At 48.4% G+C, this 22,623-nt stretch overlaps 1 protein-coding gene and 1 long non-coding RNA gene across 5 annotated transcripts; one reads left to right on the forward strand and one right to left on the reverse strand.

Moving 5' to 3' along the window:
• LDLRAP1 (low density lipoprotein receptor adaptor protein 1) lies at positions 5,103-21,421 on the reverse strand. 4 transcript variants are annotated; one of them, XM_021375659.1, is made up of 9 exons: positions 20,999-21,421; positions 19,862-20,004; positions 18,156-18,268; positions 15,417-15,531; positions 12,378-12,450; positions 11,888-11,971; positions 10,455-10,585; positions 8,522-8,556; positions 5,103-7,138 (listed from the first exon to the last, which is right to left on the reverse strand). In XM_021375659.1, the coding sequence occupies exons 1-9, from the start codon at positions 21,285-21,287 to the stop codon at positions 6,994-6,996; spliced, it is 1,128 nt and encodes a 375-aa protein (XP_021231334.1). In that variant the 5' UTR covers positions 21,288-21,421; the 3' UTR covers positions 5,103-6,993. The 4 variants fall into 4 exon arrangements, 3 of the variants coding, with proteins under 3 accessions (XP_021231334.1, XP_021231335.1, XP_021231333.1); XM_021375660.1 differs by lacking the exon at positions 8,522-8,556; XR_002432543.1 differs by having other exon boundaries at positions 7,025-7,138; positions 8,522-10,585.
• LOC110387498 lies at positions 21,732-22,254 on the forward strand. Its single transcript, XR_002432544.1, has 2 exons — positions 21,732-21,861; positions 21,973-22,254. It is a non-coding gene; the product is annotated as an uncharacterized LOC110387498 (long non-coding RNA).

Consider the following 22,623-nt stretch of genomic DNA (forward strand, 5'->3'; position numbering starts at 1 on the left):
ACATCAGCAAAATAGACAGAGAACTTGATGTTGAAGGAACTAGGAGACTAGAGCGTAATTACTGGAGAGATAAAGGTCTTGCTGCACTTTGGTTCTGGTTTTCAGCAGGGCTAAAAGAAAACATTGAGAAAATCACTTTTTATGGCCATAAGAAAAACAGAATATCTACTTCTCTGTGAGGAAGAAGAGTACAAAGTGATAGATAACACTGAAGGCAAAAGAGTTTGGCAAAATAATTATGCTCGAGCCTCCTGCTCCCTCCTTTCTGCCGCTTCTTACTGCAGAAAACAGCCCCTCTCTGGTTACAGGAGGGGTTGGGACGCCTCTCTGGGGCTGGAACAGCACTCCAGTCTGCAGCTAGAAAGCCTTCTTCAACTCAGAAGAGCCACTAAACTCTGTGATCTTTAGGTACCACAGCCAGGAAAGGTTAGAATAGGCAGATGGAAGAGAGGCTCTGTATTGCTGGCGGATAGTTTGAGTTAACCTGGTTTGTTTTGCAAAATACAGAAGGAGACAAAACAAACGAGGACAACAAAACCTAACCCCAAACCACTTGTCCTCACCTGCATACAGCAAGGACTGGTGGCTGTTTAAGCACTTAGCTATGTGTAAGCTGTCAGACCTGTTGCAGCTCTCATCATTTTATCCAGTGTTCAGAAAAGGGAGAAATCTGTACAGTTAGACTGGCAGATGTGTTATGCATACAACAGCCCAAAACTTTCCTGAAGGGCTCATCTGCACATAGTGAGAATGAGCACTGCAATCCCTGGTGGCCTGTAATGACTCAGAACAGAAGAAATCTTATCTGGTATTGATTATTCTAAGGGCTTAAAACGGCAAGCAGGGAGGACGCAGGGCTCCTGAGAAGCCTAGATAATTAGAAATGTTGTTACCTGGTACGTGAACGGGAATTGCAGATGCATAGTATATGTAGTAGTTTGCTTGGAACCTAGTTGAGTATGCTGTTACCTTGTGTTACTTAAGGCACAAAGCACAAAAGCATGATTACTTGTTAGATTAGACCATGTAATGATGGATTGCTGGGATTGGTTTGGTAGGAGCTATTCTAAAAGACACCAGAAAGGCTAAACAGTAATAATGATGTGACCATGGCAATGCCACTGCAGCAGCATGGATATACACCCAGATGAGTTCAGCCAACAGCACAAATTCCCTCCAACCACGGCCTGGGGTACCAACCTGTGCATGGTACAAGAAAACCAATGCATCAAGTAGCTGATAAAGATGTAGTAAGATACTTTAAATGCATGGTGCTTTGGAGCTGCCTTCCTCTACCTCTCCCTTTAAACGACCCTGTCATCATCTGTTGACCATCTTGTGCTGCCAAGGAGTAGGTTGGCAGGCTGAAAGTAAGGAAGGAAATGCATTATTTCAGACCAGGACCTGTTCAGAGTCACTGTCACATGTTACAGATGTTGGGCAGAAGCATCCAGAGCTCCTCATGGGTTTTTGGTTAGCCAGATGTCTTGTATCCTGAGCTTTGCTCTGAGGATCCTATATTTTTAAACTTGTTTGCAGCTGTCCCTGTAATGCTGCTGCTATGTCAGGTAGGAAGTAAAAAGATGCAATTTTGAGCTCAGCAGGAATGCACCTCCTTATGCAATCTGGGTAATGAGACAAGAGAACACCTGTAACTGAAGAGTTCTGCTCAAGCCTGTGCTGGCTCTATTACTCCTGCTCCCAAGAGACTGTGCCCTCATTTTCAGAACATAAAAAGCAGAACTGGAAAGGCACACAGCATCAAGGGCAGAGGGAAACACCTGTGAAATATAATGAACTGTGCTAGCCAAGATTCTCCTCTCATAGTTGTAAAGCAGCTCGTGTGCTTATCCTATTTAGGGACCTACGTGAAGTCCTTCAATAGCTCTACCAGAATCTTTTCCCATTCTCCCATTGCATCCAACAGGCTTGCGTCAGGTCAGCAACAATACATAAATGGGAGACCACAGCAGAGCACACAACTCAATTCTGACGTTTTCCCCTAATTTAGTCTCAATTTATACAGTGTCAGCTATCAACTGGGTCACAATGTTACAATCAACACAAAAAAAAGCAAAGTCTGCCTGCACCTCACCCTCAAAAGGAAAGGTTTTGCCCCCCAGTGCTGCTTGTAGACATGGACAGTTGTATCTTGCTGGTTAGCTCTGACCTGCTGCCCAGGCACCCACCTGCTCAGCAAAGCCTCGTTCAGACAACAACATTGGAGGTCAAATCTGGTTCACTGGAAGAAGCAAGTCCCAGGCAGAGCTACACAGACTCAGCTCACTGCCCACAGACAAAGCCCTGGATGACAGGTACTCCCAAGTACCCGGGGATATAGCCTCTGGGATTCATTTAATTAGCCTGAGCAATAAGAATATGAGGTCAGAGAAACTCTGAGTCAATAAGCTCCACCTACAGATGAGGGAAAACCTCCTGCTTGATTCTGTGCTTAATGCAGCGCAGCTGAGAGGCGAGGCCAGGGAACTGATGGCTTTAACTTGCTGTCTGGTAGCAAAGGTCAGGGCTCAGTATTTCTGTATGGCTTTGTATGCTCAACATAAAACGAATATTTCTGACTCCTGCTGGACCTGGGGCTTTAATAAATCTCTGTGAGAGCGAACTGGATTATCTTCTGGCTCATGCATCAATCACAAAATTACAGGTTTCTGTTTAAGACCATTTAAGAGTCCTGTGATTTCATAGCAGACATCAAGGAAAGAATGTGATTTTACAATATGAGCCAGATCTGCAGGTCTGACATATTTTTTGCATCACTCTGTCTTCTTTAACCACCCACCTTGCCTTTTATTTTAAAACTTGCATATGAAACCAATTTGATCTGGAAGTCACTGACAGACGCTACAGCAAGTTCCTGTAACAGCACTTGCTTGGCATCACCTTGATGATAACCATCTTCAAAACCTGCAAGCTGTCTCCTTCGAGCCTGCTCCTTTTCATGCTTACATGACACTTCCTTACAGGTAAATCAAAACAGAAAGAGAACCCCACCACATTCTCTTGTTTCTCTTGGTGATCCACAACCACTCGTTCGCACATCAGCTGTTATTCTGCAGAGGTTAAATGATAAGTAACATTTTATACGTCGAAAGATTGCCTAATTCAACAGTAATTTGCATGTTCTGCTCTGCAAATATATCTTCCTTGAATTGCAGCCTCCTCTGGGGAAAAACGCAGGAAATTACGACCCAGGAGCATACTGCACAACGGTGGGAAACAAAAGACATAAAAAGCAAATTGTTGAATACAAGAAATGTCAGATAGATACCAGCTTTGGTTTAAGATCTTGTTGTTATGTTCATGTACACTTATTAAGTCTCGGTTCTTTACCTGAGATTTCCAAGAGAGCATGTGAATACAGTTTACTACCATAATTTCAATTATAATAATACATGAGCTTAGAGGAAAGCCATCAGCGCGTATTGGCGGGGCTTTTCTCCTGAACGAGATGAAGGGACCTCTTAAGAGCAGAAAGCTCTAACTGAGTCAGATCAAAAGTGATCAAGGAGATTCAGATGTAGAGATGGTATCTGACAAATGACTGGGCACAGTTTCACACTGATGGGCTTTTACACACCAGCTCTGCTGGAGTTACTTTCAGGAGACAGCAACTAAGAATTCTAAAAGAAGAGAACACAGATCAGATTGATTCTAGCTTGCAACCTAGCAGGCAGATTCCCAACAGTGCAGGTTGAGCAACCCTTCCCTTCCCCTTGTGCTTTCCCTGAACGGTTTTAAGCAGAATTAACATCAGCTGAACTTGATGGAAATCCTCCAGTTCTACATGAGATAACCAGAAAGCTCCAACTCAGCTGAGAAAGACTCATATGAAGTACGGATTGCAGGAGCAAGCCTGAATTCCCAACTCTGGGTAATGAAGCGTGCTGGCAATTATTAGGTTTAGATCTTTCTGTAGGGAGAATATTGATGGAGAAAGCATTGTGTATGCAGTTGTTTATTTGCAAAAAAAAAAAATCCACAAAAAAATCTATTAAAACCCTGCACCTCTGGGACTGTCTTTGAAAGGCATGTGATGTGACTCAAGTAGAGAAGTGATCAGCCTACAATAATTTAGATGTTCCAGTTGCTATGGATACTTTATTTTTTTTTTTTAAGTGAAGCATACCATTATAATTTAAATTTCCAGTAACAAAAAAAACTGCAGCATACTAAAAGTAATAAAAAACGCCAGCGACAAAATTGTTTTATTTTTTACTGTCGGTTTTATACTCGTGCTGTGACAGTACACAGAAGTGATAAATTTGCCACATCGGAGATGTAGTGCTTTTACACTTCTTTTTGTGCATTGCTCTGGCTGGGGCTCACAGTATGAGCGTGTGACACAGGCAATAGCCGAGTGACAGGCCTGCTGCTGAAATGTCACATTAAAATTCACGCTGCTGAACAGAAGGAGGGTTTTGTCTGAGACAAGACCTGAGAAGAAGCAAGTTTGGGGGGGGCTGTTAAGGCTGTTGGGAATATGGAAACACAATGGTACAAAGTCAAACAGCTCCCTGCAAAGTATCATGAGGCTTTTAGGGAAGGGAAAAAAAAAAGGCCTAGAGTGGCATGACCAGAAATAGGATTAATAACAGCCACACCAGAAACTGCCCCTGTGATTTGCAGGGAGAGGGCATCTCTTTGCAAGAGGCTGATTGCTGGCAGTGACAAAACTTCATCCTGGGTTGCCTTCCTTTCACACTGCTTGAGACTGGAGTTTTTGTTGGGGATGAAATTGCTGATAGCAAGGGCTGGAAAGAGAAACACCTCTCAAAGCACAGAGTGGACGATCTGCATTTGAGCTTGCAGAGTGGCTGAGAGCCCCAAGGGGACGGGATCACCCAGAGCTCATTTCAAAAGGAACCAACAGCCACATCCAGCAGCAAAATACGCTATTCTACCTGTAACGCTGATGTTTTTCCACATGGCTGGCCCTGGAACCAGCCCCCTCTTCTCCCCTTGTTTCCAGTCCCTTACTGCTATGCACCAAGGGAGAAAGAAAACCCAAGCAAGTAGAAATACAAAGTTTTCAACGCATTAAAAACGCCGTGGTAAAAAGTAAAGTCAACCAGCACAAACACTCCAAAAAAGAAATGGTAGAACTTTTATTTTTCTCCATATGGATATTCTTTTTTTTCTTAAAAAATATCTACATACATATATAGCATAGTGTGTATCAGTATATGCTCCTCGAGTCTCTAGAAAAGAAAAAAAGATCATTGTGCAGAGAAAGCCTTGCAGTCCATTCCCGCAATACAAATTTTTTCTTGGAGAGATGAGCACTCCCCATTGCTCAGGACAAGGCGCCTGCTGCTCCTGCACTGTTAGCATTGCTTATGCCATGGGGCCATGTCCCTACCTCTGCAGAATGGGCAAACTTTGAGTAACCCCTTCAATCACAAGAGACTGATGCCACACATGACATCAAGTAAGTCATGGGCACAGTAGTTTAAGGATTGCTCTGAGCACAAAATGCGTTCCCTGTTCATCCTGAAAAATTATTACGAGACACGATGAGTTGGCTTCACAAGTCATCGATACCTTATCAGGATAACTGGCATAAAATCAAACCTAAGTTAGTGTCACTCAGCTGTTTCCTAATAAATTCTTATAGCTGACCAAGATTTTTGTTTGTTTGTTTGCAAGCAGCCTTAGGAGTTATAAAGACCTGTCTGGGGAATGAATTAGTGTTTCAAAACAAAGTTCCAAGTTACAAATCTATAAAACAGTTTAGTATACTTCACAGAAGGCCACAGACACTGCAAACTGTCAGTGCGATTATTTAGGATCATTAAACTTAATCTTTTAATTGGCATAAGCTTTATACCTCCATTATTTTGCTTGAATTCCAGAAGCAGACGAAGACAGCTTCCCAAGCCTCATGGGAGATGCAGCTGTTGTGGGAAGAGGACTGGAGTACCACTGACAGGGACACCTTCTGCTCATTAAACATACAGGTATTGGTCTTGCCTAATCCAATTCCCTTCGAGTCTATTGAGCGGGCAACTACCAAATGTTTCTGAAACTGTAAAAAGGCATGCACAGCCAAATCCACTTAGCACAGCTAAGAACACGAATCTATTGTGCTACTGCATTCACACAACCTGCAGCTTCCACGCACTACTGCCTGCTGTTTTTTGCTTTTAAACCAACCTCGCAACTGAGCCTTAGCATTCCAAGTCATGACAGAAACAATGCGTGAGTAGTCAGTTTTGAAACAGCTGCAGTAGTGTTGGTTTCTTTTTGGGGGGGGGGGGGGGGGGTGGGGAGGTAAATAGCCTCTGAAGAGAAGTTACAGGCACTGCTTACTTTGCCATTTTGGACCATTACTTTCAGCTCAAGTTTTAAAGTGCAAAACTTATACAGTCTTTGGATAAGAAGTGTCAATTCACTTAAGAAGCTGGCAAAGAAAAAGCCAGAACATGTCTGGGTGATTGACAACTGAGAGTATCACATTCACAACAAAAGCAAGATCTCTGCTACCTCTTTCAGCACTGATAGCAGCTGCTGCAACTCCCCTCCCCTCAGCCTGGGCAGGTGACGTGTTCAAGCATCACTGGTTTAGTAACAGTTGTGCTTTCAACTGCATTTCCATCTGCAGACCTTTGTCTAGAAATGTGTATACACAGGAACTTTGGTGTTGCATAGTATTTTCCAGGGAGGAACAGGCACTACTGACGGCGTATTGCCACCTGATACTGTAGATGCTCTACACACCTTTCAGTAATATATGTAAACTGTAACAGCTATGAATAAATACGTTCAGGAGCATCTCATGGTTTAGACAAAAGCAAGGTAAAAAAACAATCCACGTTAGATTTCTAAAACTTTGGTCTAAGCTGTGCTGTAACATCGTCTGACTCGGTGAAGACCCCTCAGAAGAATCCCTCGTATACAGCACCTGGAAGAGCACGATTTAGTCCACAGGCTTTTAGTGGTTATTCTATTGTCAGCTGTTAGATGAATTTGACTTCAAAACATGAACAGATCATCTTTCTCGCCTGTATTGGAATCGATTTTATTCCAATCTACAGATGAGAGCATTTCCGCGCTCTGGATGTCTTGAGCCGTCAGTCCTGTGTCGAGAACGTAAGGGTTTGTTCTCGACTGAGCAAGTCTAAGAGGGGAGAAAAACAAAAAGTGAGAACACAAATGCATGCAGTTCATAGCTCGGATGCTTGACGCAACTGTAATGCCAAAGCCAAACTTCAAAGTCCTCCAACTGAAAGAAGTAATTCAGCAAGGGGAGAGATGACGCTTAACATCTGCAGCTCTCTCAGGTTTGTAGCAGCTTTTCTGCTTGTTTATCCTAACGTCACCCAAAATCCAGGGAATTTGCAGTCTGGACATCCCATACATTCACAGTGTGATAGAACAGTGCCTTTTTCCTCCTCTGAGCTCTTCCTGGAGGCTGCACCATTTAATGGGATCTTATCTCAGCATAAAGGCTCCGTTGACCAAAGGAGCAGCCTCACTGCAATGACTCAGTCCAAATACTGCCTTACCCAAAGCCAAGGGTAATGCGACAGCTCCACATCCAGCAATGCAAAACAAAAGACTGCAACCAACACTTTAGTTAAGCAGAGCAAGGAACAGGGCTGAGAAAAAACGATGACATTATGTCAACATCAAGCAGTCCCTTTACAGAACAAGTCTTGGGACAGGGTTGCCATGGAAATGGAATTTTCCATTAAATCATTCCAGTAAATCATTCCCAAGACCCGAGCGTGACAGAGAGGTCCATTTCCTTAGGGCTAAGCAAGTAGTTTTTTCACATGGCCTCGTGCCTGTCACCCTGTACAAACCTGTCTGCGTGAGGGCAGACAGGATAACTCACCTGAAAGAAAACGGATTTGTTTAACATTGCTGGATTGCTCGGCGTGCACCTCAAGGGCAGATCTTAATTTGGACTAGAAAGTGAATTAAGCCACATGATGTTATAGCCATAAACTCTGAATGTGCTCTGGTACATCACTTCAAAACCCGTGCATCAGAGTTGCCTTGATGCAACCAAGCTGCAATAGGCACCCAGTGCAACAGGATTCGTCATGGAGGGGGCACACCACCCTCAGCAGTTTGCTGTTGGTTTGGAGAAAGATAAGAGCAAGGTACCAGAATTTGGCCAAACCTCAGAGAGGGGCAAGATGGGTAAAGATCTCCATACCAGAAGCTGGGACCAGCGTTGCCAGAGCTAGCACAGAGGCTGGAAAAAAAGTGGCTTCAAACATCCCTGGCAAGCAAGAGTGGACATGCTGGCTGCTCAGGGAATTAAATTTCCTATCACATACGGCCTCTCTCCATCCTTAAAAGGTTGTCAAAATATATGGCTTATCAGCCAGCCGCAAAGCCTATCTTTCAATTAAGAGCTGAGGTACTGATGGGGCAGCTGCCTAGGCCAGATCATGACAGCTGATTAGATTAGAAGCATTATTAAAATACACAGGCCCCCCTGGGCTAGTCCCCAGTGGTGTGAACTTGCAAAGGGTGTTATTAGAATTACCTTGAAAATGCCTCGTCGAGATCATCATCCATTTCCTTTTTCAAAGAGATAAAAAGAGAGAGAAGTAGTTGCTAAGGGAATGCACAAAAGTGTATTTAGAGATCTGGCTCCGCACTTCAGCACAGCAGACAAAAATGTATACATATGGACCTCTGAGCGCCCAAAGCAATACTCCTATCAGCAATTTGCCTCCTTAAGCAGGCTTTATCTCACTCTCCACATAAGCCAAGGCATAAGAGATGTAATTCTGGGTGGCCCGGACTTGCTTGGAGCAGGTCTCAGGACTTAGGCTGGGGATGCTGCACTCCCCTTGCAGCTCTGGAACAGATGAGGGGATTGGCCTTTTCCCACCGTCTCCAGACCAGACTAATTCTACCTTGCTGCCTGCACATGCTGGATCTGGCCCATAAGATGAAGCAGATTCCCATCTGGGTCAGCTGGATCCCTCTGAAGCAACCAATGCCCCCCAGCTCCTTGCTTGAAAATTGCCACCATGCTCCAAGCTGAGAGCTGGTTCCAAAGCATCTGCACGCTGAGCCCTCCACCAACCCCAGCCTGCTCTGCTTTCAATGCAAAGCAGAAGATACTGTTTTGACTGAAAGCACGTTTGCTCCTTACGCAGAAAAACATTTTGGGCAGAGCTGATAGGCAGCAACCTAGCACTGAGCAAAGGGAGCCATGGCCCTCAGCTTGCTCAGCTCCTGCCACGCAACTGGCACACGCTGTAGGTTTTTGCTACAAGGATGAACCCGGACAGAGCTCAGCAAGATGTTTTGGGCATTCCCCAGGGCTTTGCTGGATCAAGTACTTGGAAAGCAACAGTGTACCAGCAAAGGGCTGGACCCGTGTTGTTTGAAAGCAACTCTGTGATCCTTTTTTCTCTGATCTGCTCTCTGAAGGGTTGCCAAGGAAAGCGTTTGAATTGATCAGGGGAGAAAGGTTTCCTGTGCAGGAAGACAGCCCTTTGAGAGGGCTTTGCTATGGACAGACTTGACTATGCCCAAAATTGTATGATGCACTGGCAGATGATGTAATACGTAAAATATGAAAACTCTGTAAGAAGGGAGGATCAGAGATTGCTGATAAGCCTGCAGGCTTTGGAACTGATCTTCAGGTTTAACCTGAAAAGCCTCCGGCTCTGACCTGGCAGACTCAAGAAACAGGCACCATGCAAAGGCCTTTATCATTCAATTCACTCAAATTTTAACAGCTTGTTTCCAGAGAGGAAACATGGCAGGGACAAGGTCACAGGTTGGGGATGGTGGGGGTTCCAAGATCAGCCCCTGCCCTGTTGGTGATGTAGCATTTGGGTGTGCAAGAAGCTCCCCCATGGATGCACAGCCAGATACATCATCTAGACTGTTATTTTTTCTATTACTGGTCCATGAAACAGCTGAGCCAGATGACTCTGGACATTTCAGAGAAGCCATCCATGTTCACACAAGCAAGACAGACTTACAAACAAGAACAAGGGAAAACTAAGAGTAATGACAAACATTAACATAACCTGGTTTGAGTGAACAGTAAACAAAAGCCATCAACATAGTGATTCTTTGTCCCCTGGATAGGATAGTTAGGCGGTCTCTCACTTAAAAGTGACAAACCATTGAGAAGCACTATTCAAGAGTAAGTAATATTCAATTACCTGACAGCAGCGTTTTTTCACAGTGCCTTGCAATTGCTTTAATTTATTTATGGGTCCTAGAAAGGGCTGTAAGTACTCGCACACTAAGCAATCATTTCTAGTAGGACACCAAAACCCAGCTCGCTTGGGCAAGTCTGAAATCCTTAACAAGCAGCTCAGCTGCCTGATTGCTCCCAGAGGGTCTTGTCCAAGAGAAAGCACCAAAAGAGGACCTGGAGCACACAAGGATTGAGGTAGCATCTCTCCCTGCCAGCTCAGCAGATTCTGTGGTGCCCTGGGCAAACTTACCCACACCACGTTGTTATTTACAGAGGAGCTGGGCCCAAACATGCTGTTATCTAAATGTGTGGGGTTTTCGCTGCTGGTAAGGAGCAATTTGGCAGGATCTTCTAAATCCAGCAAGTTCCCCGTGGCTGCGGCTGTGAACAGAGAAGAGAGGGAATGAGGCAGAGGAAGAAAAAAATACATACAAAACCAAGCCTTTCTGCAGCAATTGCTTTCCCATGAGGGGCGAAGTCAGGGGGAGGCACTGAATTCCTTTCAGCACAGCCCTGAATTTTAGTGTGCAGGAGCTGCATTCATTCTGGTTAAGCCTGTGGTTTCCACCCACATAATTGAAGATGCTCCTATCAGGCACCCAAGACCCCTGAACAGGGATGCAGGGGAATCAGCCAGCTCGTCCCTCCATCAGCCATCAGGGAAGGCTCCTGGGTACACGCTTACATTCAAAATGGGTAAGCATCAGCCTCAGGCAGAGCTGAGACATCCCACCCCTAAGCTTTGTAGCCCAGGGCTGGGCTGGGAACAGTAATCACAGGGTGGGAACCTGAACGACATGCTCAGCTCAGCCCACAGAATCAATTCAGCATCCTGCAAAAATGCATCTTTATTCTATGGGATGGATTGGAAATCCTACACTGGGTGAAGAGCAGCTCATAGCCTGATGGCTGCTGGTATACCATAGGCTATGTTCTTTCAGGGAAGTCTTCAATCATTCCCCCATAACCCCGTGATACGGGCAGATGCAGAAATGACCCAGCTGCAAAGCATCAGCATGTGGCCAGGCAGACAAGAGAGCCCATTTCTACACCACTTGCAGCCTTGGACCTCATTTGTTCTCATCTGCCACCATTTGTGATGGATTCCTCCAGTCCTGGGCCTTCATATGAAAGAACGAGATGCGCCAGTCTGGGATTAAGCCCAGTTTAATGCTATTTTCCTCTGTGTCAAATCCTCTTATCTCCATGGCCAGCACAGAAGGGAGATTAGCCTTTTGTCCCATTTCTCCCTGGCTATGCATCTAACATTTCAGAGGACCCATGGCCAGACACTGAACTATGAGAGCTTTTACCATTTATTTTACTTTCACACATCCAACAGAACAGCAAGTACTTCAGGTCCAACACAAACCCCCAAATAAACTCAGGATGTGAGGATCCATGCAAAGTTTGTAAAGACATTACAGCCAATTTGCCCCAGGCAGAAGTAAACAGATTTGGGGTGACAGCAGCTGTGTACAAAGGGATGTAAGAGATATTTCAAGGGAAGATAGGAAGACCTGGCAGACACTGAGTCCAGGGCAACATCTCTGCTACAACTGAAGCGTGTGCTTCTTACTGATCAAAGCCCAAGGGAAATGCCCATCCAGGGAAAAACCCCACTGACACTAGGCTGCTTCCCATCCCCAAGGCTGAAGCAAACCTTTGATGTTGGTGACTTACGTGCATCAGGGCAAGCAGGGGCAGCTGAGTTTGGGCTGCTCACCCCTTCTCCTTCCAAGATGGACCTTTCCCGCTTCTCCTTCTCTGCAAAAGAAGGAGAGCCCATCACTGCCTGCAGAGCACTGTCCCACAAGCCTTTTCCAAGGAGCAAGGACAGCTATGACAGGCCACCAGGTCTCCTCTACCCAAAGCAGCCCGGTCGGAGCGTGTTTTATAATCTGCTGGAAGGTAACAGCAAAAATATCAGCAGCGGTAGGGCAATGAGGTACCACAGATAAGCATTCAACTCTCCAAACCCCACTTGCAAGAAAGGAACACAGCCAAAATTCAGCCTGATTTACAAGGCTGTCTAGCGAGACCTGGATGATGCCTTAAATCATGCCAGAGATCGGACCAACCTTAACAGCAGCCTGGAAATTTGGAGCTGGAAAAACCCAAAGTCATTCCTTGAACTTTCATGTGAAGAGTGGGGAAAAAGAATAAAACTCACCTTCCTTGGAGGCTTGCCAGAACTCGAATGCTATTTTGAATGCCTGAGCTACAGTGAGGGTGACTGCCTGGGCCTGAAAAGAGAGTGGTTAAGCAGCACATTAATAGATAGGGTTCTGCTTTGTAGACTGACATTAACATGGATCCAACCAGTCCTCCGCTCCGTGCACTTTCCCACTGCCTGGTTGCGGAGGGGTGACAAAATAATGATGGAAACAGCAACTTGCTCTATGTAGGACACGGAACCCATTGTAGACACGTTTTTAGCTGTAACAGGAAGATGGAGGAGGCAGGGAGATGGCTGTCAGAGGCATCGAGCTGACAAGCAGGGAGAGAAGAGCCCCTCCCAACCACAGCGCACACAGCTCTTCAGGGATCCCACACCTAAACACAATCTCAACAAATGCAACTGCTGCATGGCTGCAGGCTTGTGCTCATGGCTCCCTGCTACGGGGCCAGGCTGCACAACACCCATTGCGGGGCATCACCCACCAGAACAACCAACACTGCCAAGAGAATCAGCACCCAAACAGCCCAGACCACACTGCTGTCAGCCGGTCACACGAGAGCCAGGGAAGGATGTCCATCCATCCATCCCTCCTCACCACCATGCAAGACTGTGTGCATGAGAATGCTCTGGCAAAAGGCAAAATGCTGCAAGTTCACAGCTCTCCTGGACAGGGAGCAATCTGGGAAGTGGGAGATCTGTGAGGTCTTCCCTTCCCCCAAGCTAAGCTGGGGCCATACAGGCTTAAAGCAACACTTCAGGTTTGTTTTGCAACAGCCTTGAGCTGGACACATGCACACAGCCAAGGCTGCGGCAGGATACCTTCAAATTCAGTCCCTTCATTCCTCCCCCAGCTGAGAACTTGAGTAGCATTAAAAGAAAAAACCACCAACAACCAAGCATACCTTAAATAACCCAAGTTGCTTGAGAAATATAAATAGTGACATAATTGCCAGTTTCATTAGGAGAAGGCAGATCTCACTGGCAGCTTAAAGTGCAAGGAGATAACAAGTAACACAGCAAGGCTGGAATGCTGTATGAGCCTTGAGGCATGAGTTTATCAAGTTACAACCTCAACAAACCCAGATCCTGGAGGGTAACCCACAGCCCCACATGGTTTGGGGGGGAGCACTGAAGAACAAACTCCTCCCAAAAGCCACGTGCTCCTGCATGGAAGGGAGGAGTTGCAGCAAACCTAGCTGTGTCACTTAAGCCTTGCAAGACAGGAGAGCTCATCTGAATGTCAGAGCTATTTGCATCTTTCATCAAAGTGCAAATGTTTTATGGTAAAAACGTAAATATGGTAATTAAGTATGAAACTCCTCACAGCTGTTTACAATTTAAGCTGTCACATCTGAATGAAGTTTAATAGACCCAGCTACTGTTGAGAATTACTCATGAACTAAAAATACAGACTAATTATATGCTGTTGACTGCTAGCTATGCATACGTTCAGGGACAGTCCCTGGTCTGGGAGCAGGGCACCACCTTACCAGCACGACCTCAGTGCGTTTTACAGACAAAGAAGAAAAGTATTTCCAGTATTTGCCAGAAAAGGTCTTGGAGAACTTCATTTGGAAGGAGATGTACTGAGCTGATGTACCGCCAAGGTAACTCCTTTACAACTGGAGAGAGTTAAATTTCAATTTGCAGAGCAAGGTTTATCTTCACCACGCAAGGACAGGAGTGTATACCACAGGAGACACAACTTGTAGCTTCCATTGCTGTCTCCTCAGAGAAGGAAACAAAGAACTGGGCACAAGTGGTGTTGCTGGCTTGCCAGAGACAGATGCTCACAAGGACCCAGGAATTGCCACTCTGGGTTGCACCAAGAGGAATGGCTCCTGCAGCCTCTTGGGATGTTGCTTCCCTGCTAGGAAGGAAGCAGATCCAGGCCATCCAGCTCTTTGCTCAGGCCCAACAGGTCCCTCCAGAGGAAGGATTTCTGGGGCCACAGGGTCTGACCTATCCCTCCTCTCACATTTATTGCCAGACCCAGTTCTTGCTCTACTTGAGAGCCCTGAGGGCTTTCCCCTTGCCACTATGTGGAGACAGTGCCCAGTGACCCACTTCTCTCCCCTGCCAGCTTGCAAAATGCTGGATCCCTGCCTAGCTGAGAGCCTTCCCTCCTCAAGATGCACTGAATTAGCAAGAAAAAATCCCAGAAGCAGTTTCAAAGCAAGAACCAGAGACTGGTATCTACTTCAAACCCTCATTTCCTGGGCAACCTGATCTGGTGCTTGATCTAGCAGTTGGCAACCCTGCCACAGCAGGGGGATTGGAACTAGATGATCTTCGAGGTCCCTTCCAACCCAACCATTCTATGATTCCTGGCATGCAGAGCACTGCACATTCTAAAGCATTCTTGCAGGGAGGACACGACTGTCTGCAAAGATACCACTAGGAACTGGAAGGGGAATTTAGATAAACAGTAAGGAAAACAAACAAACAAACAAAAAAAAAACCACCAAAGAAAACAGCATGGTAAGCCTAGTGCCACTGGCTAAATGCCTCCCATCACCAGCCTCCCTGGAGACCTCACCTGCCACAGCCTCTCCAGATCACAGCACAGCCAGACTCCAGCAATCCTGGGAAGTAGCTGATGAGCAGGGAAAAGAATCCCAGAACCTGGGACTGCAGCAAGGCAGGAGGGTTTCAGGTACCTGCCCAGGGTCAGCTGCTCTCACCCCAGCCCTAGATCCTGGGGGCAGAAAGGCTTTTCCTGTCCTAGACTAGCCGAATCCAGCCTTGAGTTCTGCCCCCCTCCTCCCTGCGTCTGCTCCACAGCAGTGCTGGGTCCCTCTGGAGAGCGATTGCTTGTCCCTGGGCAGCCACTAACTGCCTGCAGACAGGTGGTAGCACTGCATCAGGGCATGGCAGCACCTGGGTGGGTGCTCAGTCACGGTCGTTAGATGAGAAAGAACCCTCCCTCACTACAACTATATGTGAAGCTGTTATCTCATCGCAGCACCGAGGCAGCCCCTGTGCTTCCTCCTCCTAAAGCCACATCCCCATTTCTTCCTCTGAACTGACCATTTTCCGTTTGGTACAAAGGAAGGCATGGCACTCCAGGTTCTCATTGAGCTGGTTCTGGGCAATGTAGGCAAACACTTTATCGTGGATCTTGTCTGCCGTGCAGTAGGATATCCTGAAAGACAGAACGAAACGTCTTGTCTGGGGCACTGCACGCACAGATCAACCAACCCCTCCACAAACCTGCTCTTGCACCAGGTCTTCAAGCAGCACGGCCAAGCAGGGAAGGCAGAGGGAGCAGAGGAGTATTATCCAGCTTCGAGGCAACAGAGGAGTTAATGCCACTGGTTTAACCGCAAGAGATGCTCAGCGCAACTGCTGGCCACTCTGCAGCCAGCCACAGCACGAACTGTGTGCATTGCAAAAGAGGTAGGAGAGAACAGAAAACATTTCACCTTGTCAGAAAGGATAGGTTCAAGAAGGCGAGTGAAGGCTCTGCGGTGTGGCAGTCTGGGACTGCCCCTAACAAATGCTCTGCCTTCAGAGACTCTGGAAAATTTTCCTTGGAGAACAAGCTTACAAAGAGAGAGAAGGACTTGTTCTTGAGGTTCCCGTGTGCTTTCTCACATCAGGGAAGGAAACTGAAGCAGGAGCTCTCAGAAAAGCTGAAATTCAGGCTCTGAGACCTGCAGCAGCAGATGCATGGGATGCTCCAAGAGCCCTGACCGCAGATGAGTCCTGACTGAAGGAGGCTCAGCATCCCTTGTGGGAACATCCCTGGGACAGCTACATCTCTCCCAGTCCCCAGGCAGGGCTTACTCTGGAACACTCAACAAGGCTCTGGAAGAGCAACAGGCTGAGCTGTTTGGGGAGATCTTGTTGTGACCAAGAGCTCAGATCCCTTCTGCAGGGCAGCATGTCCCTTGTCACCAACCACTGCCATCTCCCAGGGACCTTCTGGACCAGGAGCAGTGGGACCAAGCACTTTGTCTGAAGGCAGCAAGCACTGGCTGGAGCAGCCCTGGACATTTAGAGCAAGGAGGCAGGTGCTAGCAGCAAGCAAAGCCTCTTCCCTGGGCATGCAGCAGATTAAACAGGTGATACTGGAAAGAGAAAACTCAAGGAAGAAATAGAACACTTTCACCAAAGTTCCCCTATTGCCCGGCGTTGCCTATTCAGCTCACGTTCTTGCTGCCCCAAAGACTTTGCGGGGGGGGACTGGAACATCACATTTCTTTACATTGCATTAGTTTCTCACTGTATGTGAGGACACCTCTGCTCAACAACCTGAGTTGTGTCGCACAGAGCTGAGCTGTGCTCTGGATTAGAGAGGCACTTGGAATTTTACTCCTTTCTCCCATTTGTCCCCAAAGAAGCATCTCTGCTCTTTTAATAACTGTGACACAAGCTGTGAAAGGTCACCTGCACAGACAGGTGGCTGTTTTCCTGCAAACCCCAACGTTCAGCTCTCTACATGACAGACATTAATTTTCAGGGAAAACAGAATTCATCCTTGCTTCTGGAGCGAGCCAGTTATAACCACGAGGCCTCTTGCAGCAGCACACCCAGTGACAGATGCTGCATTCTGGCTGCAGCCACCCTGTCCTGTTGCCTGCCCAAGCACCTGACCTGGGGCAAGAGCTCAGACCCAGCATCTCCCTGGTAGGTAAAACTGCCAAACAGAAGACAGTGGAGGTATAGAGGAACTCCCTGGAAAAGGTACTAGTGGAGAGTGAGGGAATGACCCCCACGTGCACAGATCCCAGCTTTCACCCCTTCCTGCCAGCAGCTCTGGGGAACAGCATCAGTCCCCACCTCAACAGCCTGTTTAAGCTGAACTGGCTTCAGCCAACTGAATCAAGGGGATGCTCGTATACCAGCACTCATGGGGAGGAACAGCTTTACTGCTGGTTGTGAAAGCGTCCGGGCATAATTTAAGGCAGCATCTAAACATCTGAGGCCCACAGTTCTGCTCACATGAGGTTTTACGCCATGCAGCGATACTGGTCTTGGTGTGATCACGCTCAGGGCAGCTTCACTCAGCCCTGCTCTTTAGCAGCAGTTTTATCTCCAAGGGAGGTGGCTGTAGTTGATGCTTAGTAAGCAAACACGCTAGTAGTCCTGCTAGAGAGAATGCCCCAGCCTAGCACTCCCCATGTCACATTTAGCAAAGTGGCACAGCACGTGAAGGGTGAAGGACAGAAAGTGGAGAGTGTGAAGAGTGAAAGGAGAATGGACAGAGGCGATGGAAAGGGACAGATCTGGACTTAGCTCCGCTCCTCCAGGCCTGCATCAGACTCCAACCGGGTATTCTTTGAAAATATACTTACAAAAATCCAGGAGTGAATATGGGATAATCCAGTCTCACCCTCCCCTCCCACACTGGTATTAGGTTTCAGCAGCTGCCTAAGCCCTGCTCTTTGTCAGAGCGATGTAAACACATTAGAGGCAAAAAGCAGGGCTTGCAGCAGCCAGCCCCAGCTCCAGAGCTTGTGTCCTCATCTGTTTGGCAGTGCTCTGACCATTCTCATACCCACCTCCTGCCTTTACCTGCTTCAGCATTTCTTCAGCCAAGTCACACGTGGCCATGGGATCATCACATCTTTCCTTACCCTGCTGCTGGACACACTTAACACAGGAGACATCTATTTGTCTTACATTTAGCAGCCACATTGCTTTGCTTTAAGGTGTGATGGCCAGGGAGATGTGTCAGAGCTCAGATGCCAGCACAGACTGGCTGCTCACCAGTCTGGGCACAGGCAGTGAGGAGGGCTCAGGGCAGGGTGTCCCATAACACACCTGTATATGGAGATGTTCTCGATCAGCTCGTTAGTTCCACTGTCATTTAGCACAATCCCTCTGGGCGAGACTTTCAGCGTAACTTTCTGCAGTTTCTTTCCACTTGCTTTTGCCTTTGGAAGGAAAAGAGGGAGGGGAAAGTTGCAGGCTTTAAGCGGAAATACCCAAAGCTATACCAGCACAACAGATCATTCACTCTAAACAGGCAAGAGATACAAATAGCAGCCATTAGTACTACAGCCTGGGTTTACTACCAGGTGTGATAAGGCACTTGTTAAAATGCTTCCCTCCCTTTTGCTGTGATTTATGCTCAGTGAGACATGGATGTTTACCCCACACAGTGGAGAGGAATCAGTCCAGCCCCTCCACCACAAGGACATCGTAAGCACAAAACCACAGCTGCTCTGGCCAAGCTACGCAAAGCTGTGAGCGCTTGGTGGAACCTCAGGGAGTTCTCCCTCTAGGGCCAGCTCCACAGCAGAGGGGCCACCAGTGCAAATTCAGGGAGTCACGAGGGTACCAGCCCCCACGGGAGCTGTGCTGAGAGCAGGGCAGCCCTGCAGGATGTGGGATCCCAGGCAGCCAGCTCCGAGATGCACCACCACATCCTGTTCAAGCAGCAAGGCACCCTCTGTACCAAGGACAGGATGCTAGCTGAAAAAGTAACGAATCAAGTGCCACTTTGTTTTATTTACTACTCTTGTTCTTTCACGAGTTAGGTTACACACACCTTATTGCTCAGATTCTCTCCAAAAATATATCTAACTGGTTGCAGCCTGCAGACCTGAACCAACGGGAAGGTCACTGGAGCTGTGCCCAGATCAGCTGATGGTGAGTCCTGCCCCCAGGATGGTGAGCTCACCCCAGGGGTGGGCTCAGCCTTGGGGCATTTATTTAAAGGCTCCATTCCCACTCCCTCAGAGCAGGGGTGAAGGGCCCCACCAGCACTTCCCATTTCATGTGAGCACCCCCCTCCCTTATAGCTCAGTCAGGAAAGGATCCATCGTTACCCAGCACGGTTCACCACTCCATTGTGTCTTATGGCACTTAATAGTACAGCTGGGTCTCTGACTCATTCAGCTTTATAACGGCTTAAAGCAGCATTAATTTTACTTGGACAGCCCAGTGAGCAGGGGCACTGGGGAGGCTCTGTTACAGGACAGCTGAGGATCAGTCCCTCTTGCAGCTGAGATGAAAGCAGGATGGGTGGCTGCAGTGTCTGAGAATTGGAGCAAATCGTCCTGCTCCCTCCTCCCTCTTAATTCTCCAAATCCTGGGAAAGAAAACTCAGAAATGCACACCAGGCACGGGCCCAGAGCTTGGTCACGTGCCGGCAGCGCTGAGAACACTGTCCCTGTCTTCCACGAGGAGAGCCTGATGTCCCCAGGTCAGAACTTTCTTCCACATCCCGGGTCAGCCAAGCTTATCAAGCAGCACCAGAGACCAGACACATAACAAGAACTTTCTGCAGCACAACCGCCCTGCAGGATAAGGCTGGCCCGAAAGGCTTCCCAGTGCTGCCCTGCACCTCTGGATGCTGCAGAGCGGCCCTGCTCACCTCCGGACACACAGAACTCGCAGCCCGGATGCTCCCAAGTCTGCAGACAGAGAGCTCTGCCTCCAGCCTCGTAGCTTTTAAAATCATCCCCAGTGACAGAAGGTGATGTGGGCCTATTCCACAAAGCTCTGTGATGGTGGATACTCACGGTGGCAACGATCCTTTTGACAGCAGCTGCAGAGAGCTCCTCGCCCTTTGGCTGCTCCACCAGCGTCATACCCAAATACTTGAGGCTGAAGAGCACTCCCTCCAGCAGCGTCTCTCGGGTATCGGTCCAGTTCTCCGGGAGCTCTAGAGAGGCAACAAAGAGACCCTTCGAGTCCCAGCTGCACAAGGAAAGCTTGCTAGGAGGGCACTGTATTTTGCATTTTTCAGCCCTGCCACGATGGATTTCACGAGGTGCTGGTAGATTGCGACGGGCCTGTCCTGGCACTGCCCGCAGCGAGCAGGAACTCAGGCTGGGGAGGAACCCCAGTGCAACCCACGGAGAGGAGAGGTGCAGAAACCACAGGGCTGCAGACACGAGCCAGCAGGCCGGATGCACGCAAACAGGCTGCAAGGTAGGGAGCGTGCAGCGACACACAGGTGCTCCTCTGCCCACACCACCCCCACTTCCCAGCTCACGCAAGCAAAGCGCACGCAAGCTCTGAGGCAGATCCCCACCCCTGCGAGGCACGGCCCGGTGCGTGAAGCCGCTTCCCCGCAGCTCAGGTGCTCTGCATCCCGAGCCCGAGGGCGGCCGCACATCTCAGCACTCGAGGGGCGTCTGCCAGGTGACCCCACGGGGCAGCACGAGTCCCAGCGCGGCACCACGAGCACCTGCGGCCGTGGGGCCGTCCCCAAAGCGCCACGCAGCCGCAGCTTCACCTCGTGCAGCTGCCGGCTCCCGAATCTTTACGAAAAGGGACAGGAATGGCAACGGTCAGGAAGTTTGCTCCAGCCTTCCAGGCGCCTTCCCACAGGGAGCTCCTTACAGCCTCGTAATGCAACGCCGATCCTCGGAGCCCCCAGAACCCCCGGGCAGCCCGAGCCGGAGGGGGGAAGGGGAGAGGTACCCACCCAACCTGCAGCGCCCTCGCACCCCCAGCGCCGATCCCTTCGGGCCGCCGGATGTGGCCACCCCCCCCCGAGCCAGAGGCAGAGCTGGGCCCGGCTGCGGTGCGGGAGGGAACGTAAAGGAGAACGGGGCGGAGAAGGGAGGGAGGGGGACGGGAGCTGAGTGGAAGAGGGGACAGGAGGGAGAAGAAGGCGGAGGGAGGGAAGGAGGGCGAGGGGCGGCTCTCACTTTGGTGGCGGCCGCCGGCCCAGGGCGGTTTGGTAACGCTGGGGCTGCGCAGCAGAGCGCGTCCCGCCGAGCGCAGCGCGTCCATCCCCGTGCGGGACCTCGGCAACTTCGCTGCGCCGCCGCTCCGCGCGTCCGGGGGCGGGGCCCAGGGGAGGGGGGGCGCTACGCGACGTAACGTGACGCAACGCGACGTAATGTTACGCAACGTGACGCAACGTGACGTGCGTGCCCGATGGTTGGTGGCGGAGGGCGCGGCCGCTCCTGGGCGTTCATGGGCAGCTCGGCCCATCCTCTGGGGTTTGGTGGAAGTGGATTCTCGGCCCCTTTTTTTTCCCCCTCCTTCTCGTAGAGTCTATGCAGACGGGAGCTTGACTTTCAGTCCTAAACGTAAAATTGCATCTGTTGCTGTACGCCGATGGCAGCGAGGACAAGCCCTGCCGTACCCTTCCTTCTTTCTCCCCCACTCACGCTGGCTGCAAAAAGTTCTGCACGGCATCTCTTAAAAGCTGTAAACCTCCCTGTGGGGTTTTTCCTTTCCTATCAGAAAAAACCACACCAGGGAACCAAGCAGAAATAGCGATAGCCATGCACAAATCATTGCATTTTGTCTGAGCAAGCACGGCACCTATCCTCCAACCTGCCCAGCTCTGCTGATGCTTTCGCAGGAAGGAAAAGAGCTGCAAAAGACAAAGACGAAGCATAAACTTCTGCAGCTGGAGAAATTCTGTTGTGTTCTTTTTTCTGAAGCCCACGGGCAGCGTTTGTACCCCAAGCACAAAAAGCATCAGCCCTTCTGTTCCCAAAAGGGAAGGGTTACCTGCGGCGACAGAGACCGTGTGCAGAAAGAGAATGCTTTCCTAAAGGTGCTCTTTAAATCCAAGGTGTTTGTTTCAGCAAGCTAAGTCAGGTCAGTTAAAAAGGCATTTTTTTTTTTTCATCTGCAAGGAAGTGTTTATTCTTTGTGAACCCCACAGGAAAAAAAAAGAGAACGCAGCCAAGACCAAATGTTGAATGAAAACGGTGCCAAAGGAGGCAGCAAAAGGGGGGAACCTCAACAAAAGAAAAAAAAATCAGTGACACTACTTCATGTTCTGCACAACGATGGGAAACCTCCAACAGTTCCCAGTAACACTTCCATGGCGACAGTTACACAAGATGATCCAAAAATGCACATGACAGCGACATGCACACCTGGCTGAAGCTTTAAGTTTGATCCCAAAAGAATGCATCTATGATTAAAATGATGAGACTTTTAATACTTCTCTCAAATTCTGCGTCCTACTTCATTTGTTTTTTAATGAGGCACACACGCCAATTAGCAGGAAACCTTAAAAAAAAAAATCCTTTCTTCTACAAATTCTGTCTTTCCCGAGTCCACTGCATGTTTGCAAAACCACGATGCTGGGTTTCTTCTGCTCGTTCCCAATGCAGTTTTGTTTCCCATCCCTCCCATCCCCACCCTAAAAAAAAAATAAAAAATCCAAAACCCTTGGGAAGTTACCAGTGCAAACACTTGTTCTACCAACCTACATCACACGTTTTAATTTAAACCTTTGTGCAATTTACGAATGTCTTTTAAAAAACTCTTTAAAAAAAAACAACTCCTTGGCACAACAGCTGAAAAA

Source organism: Numida meleagris, chromosome 22 (assembly GCF_002078875.1).
Source record: "Numida meleagris isolate 19003 breed g44 Domestic line chromosome 22, NumMel1.0, whole genome shotgun sequence".
Classification (NCBI taxonomy): domain Eukaryota; kingdom Metazoa; phylum Chordata; class Aves; order Galliformes; family Numididae; genus Numida; species Numida meleagris.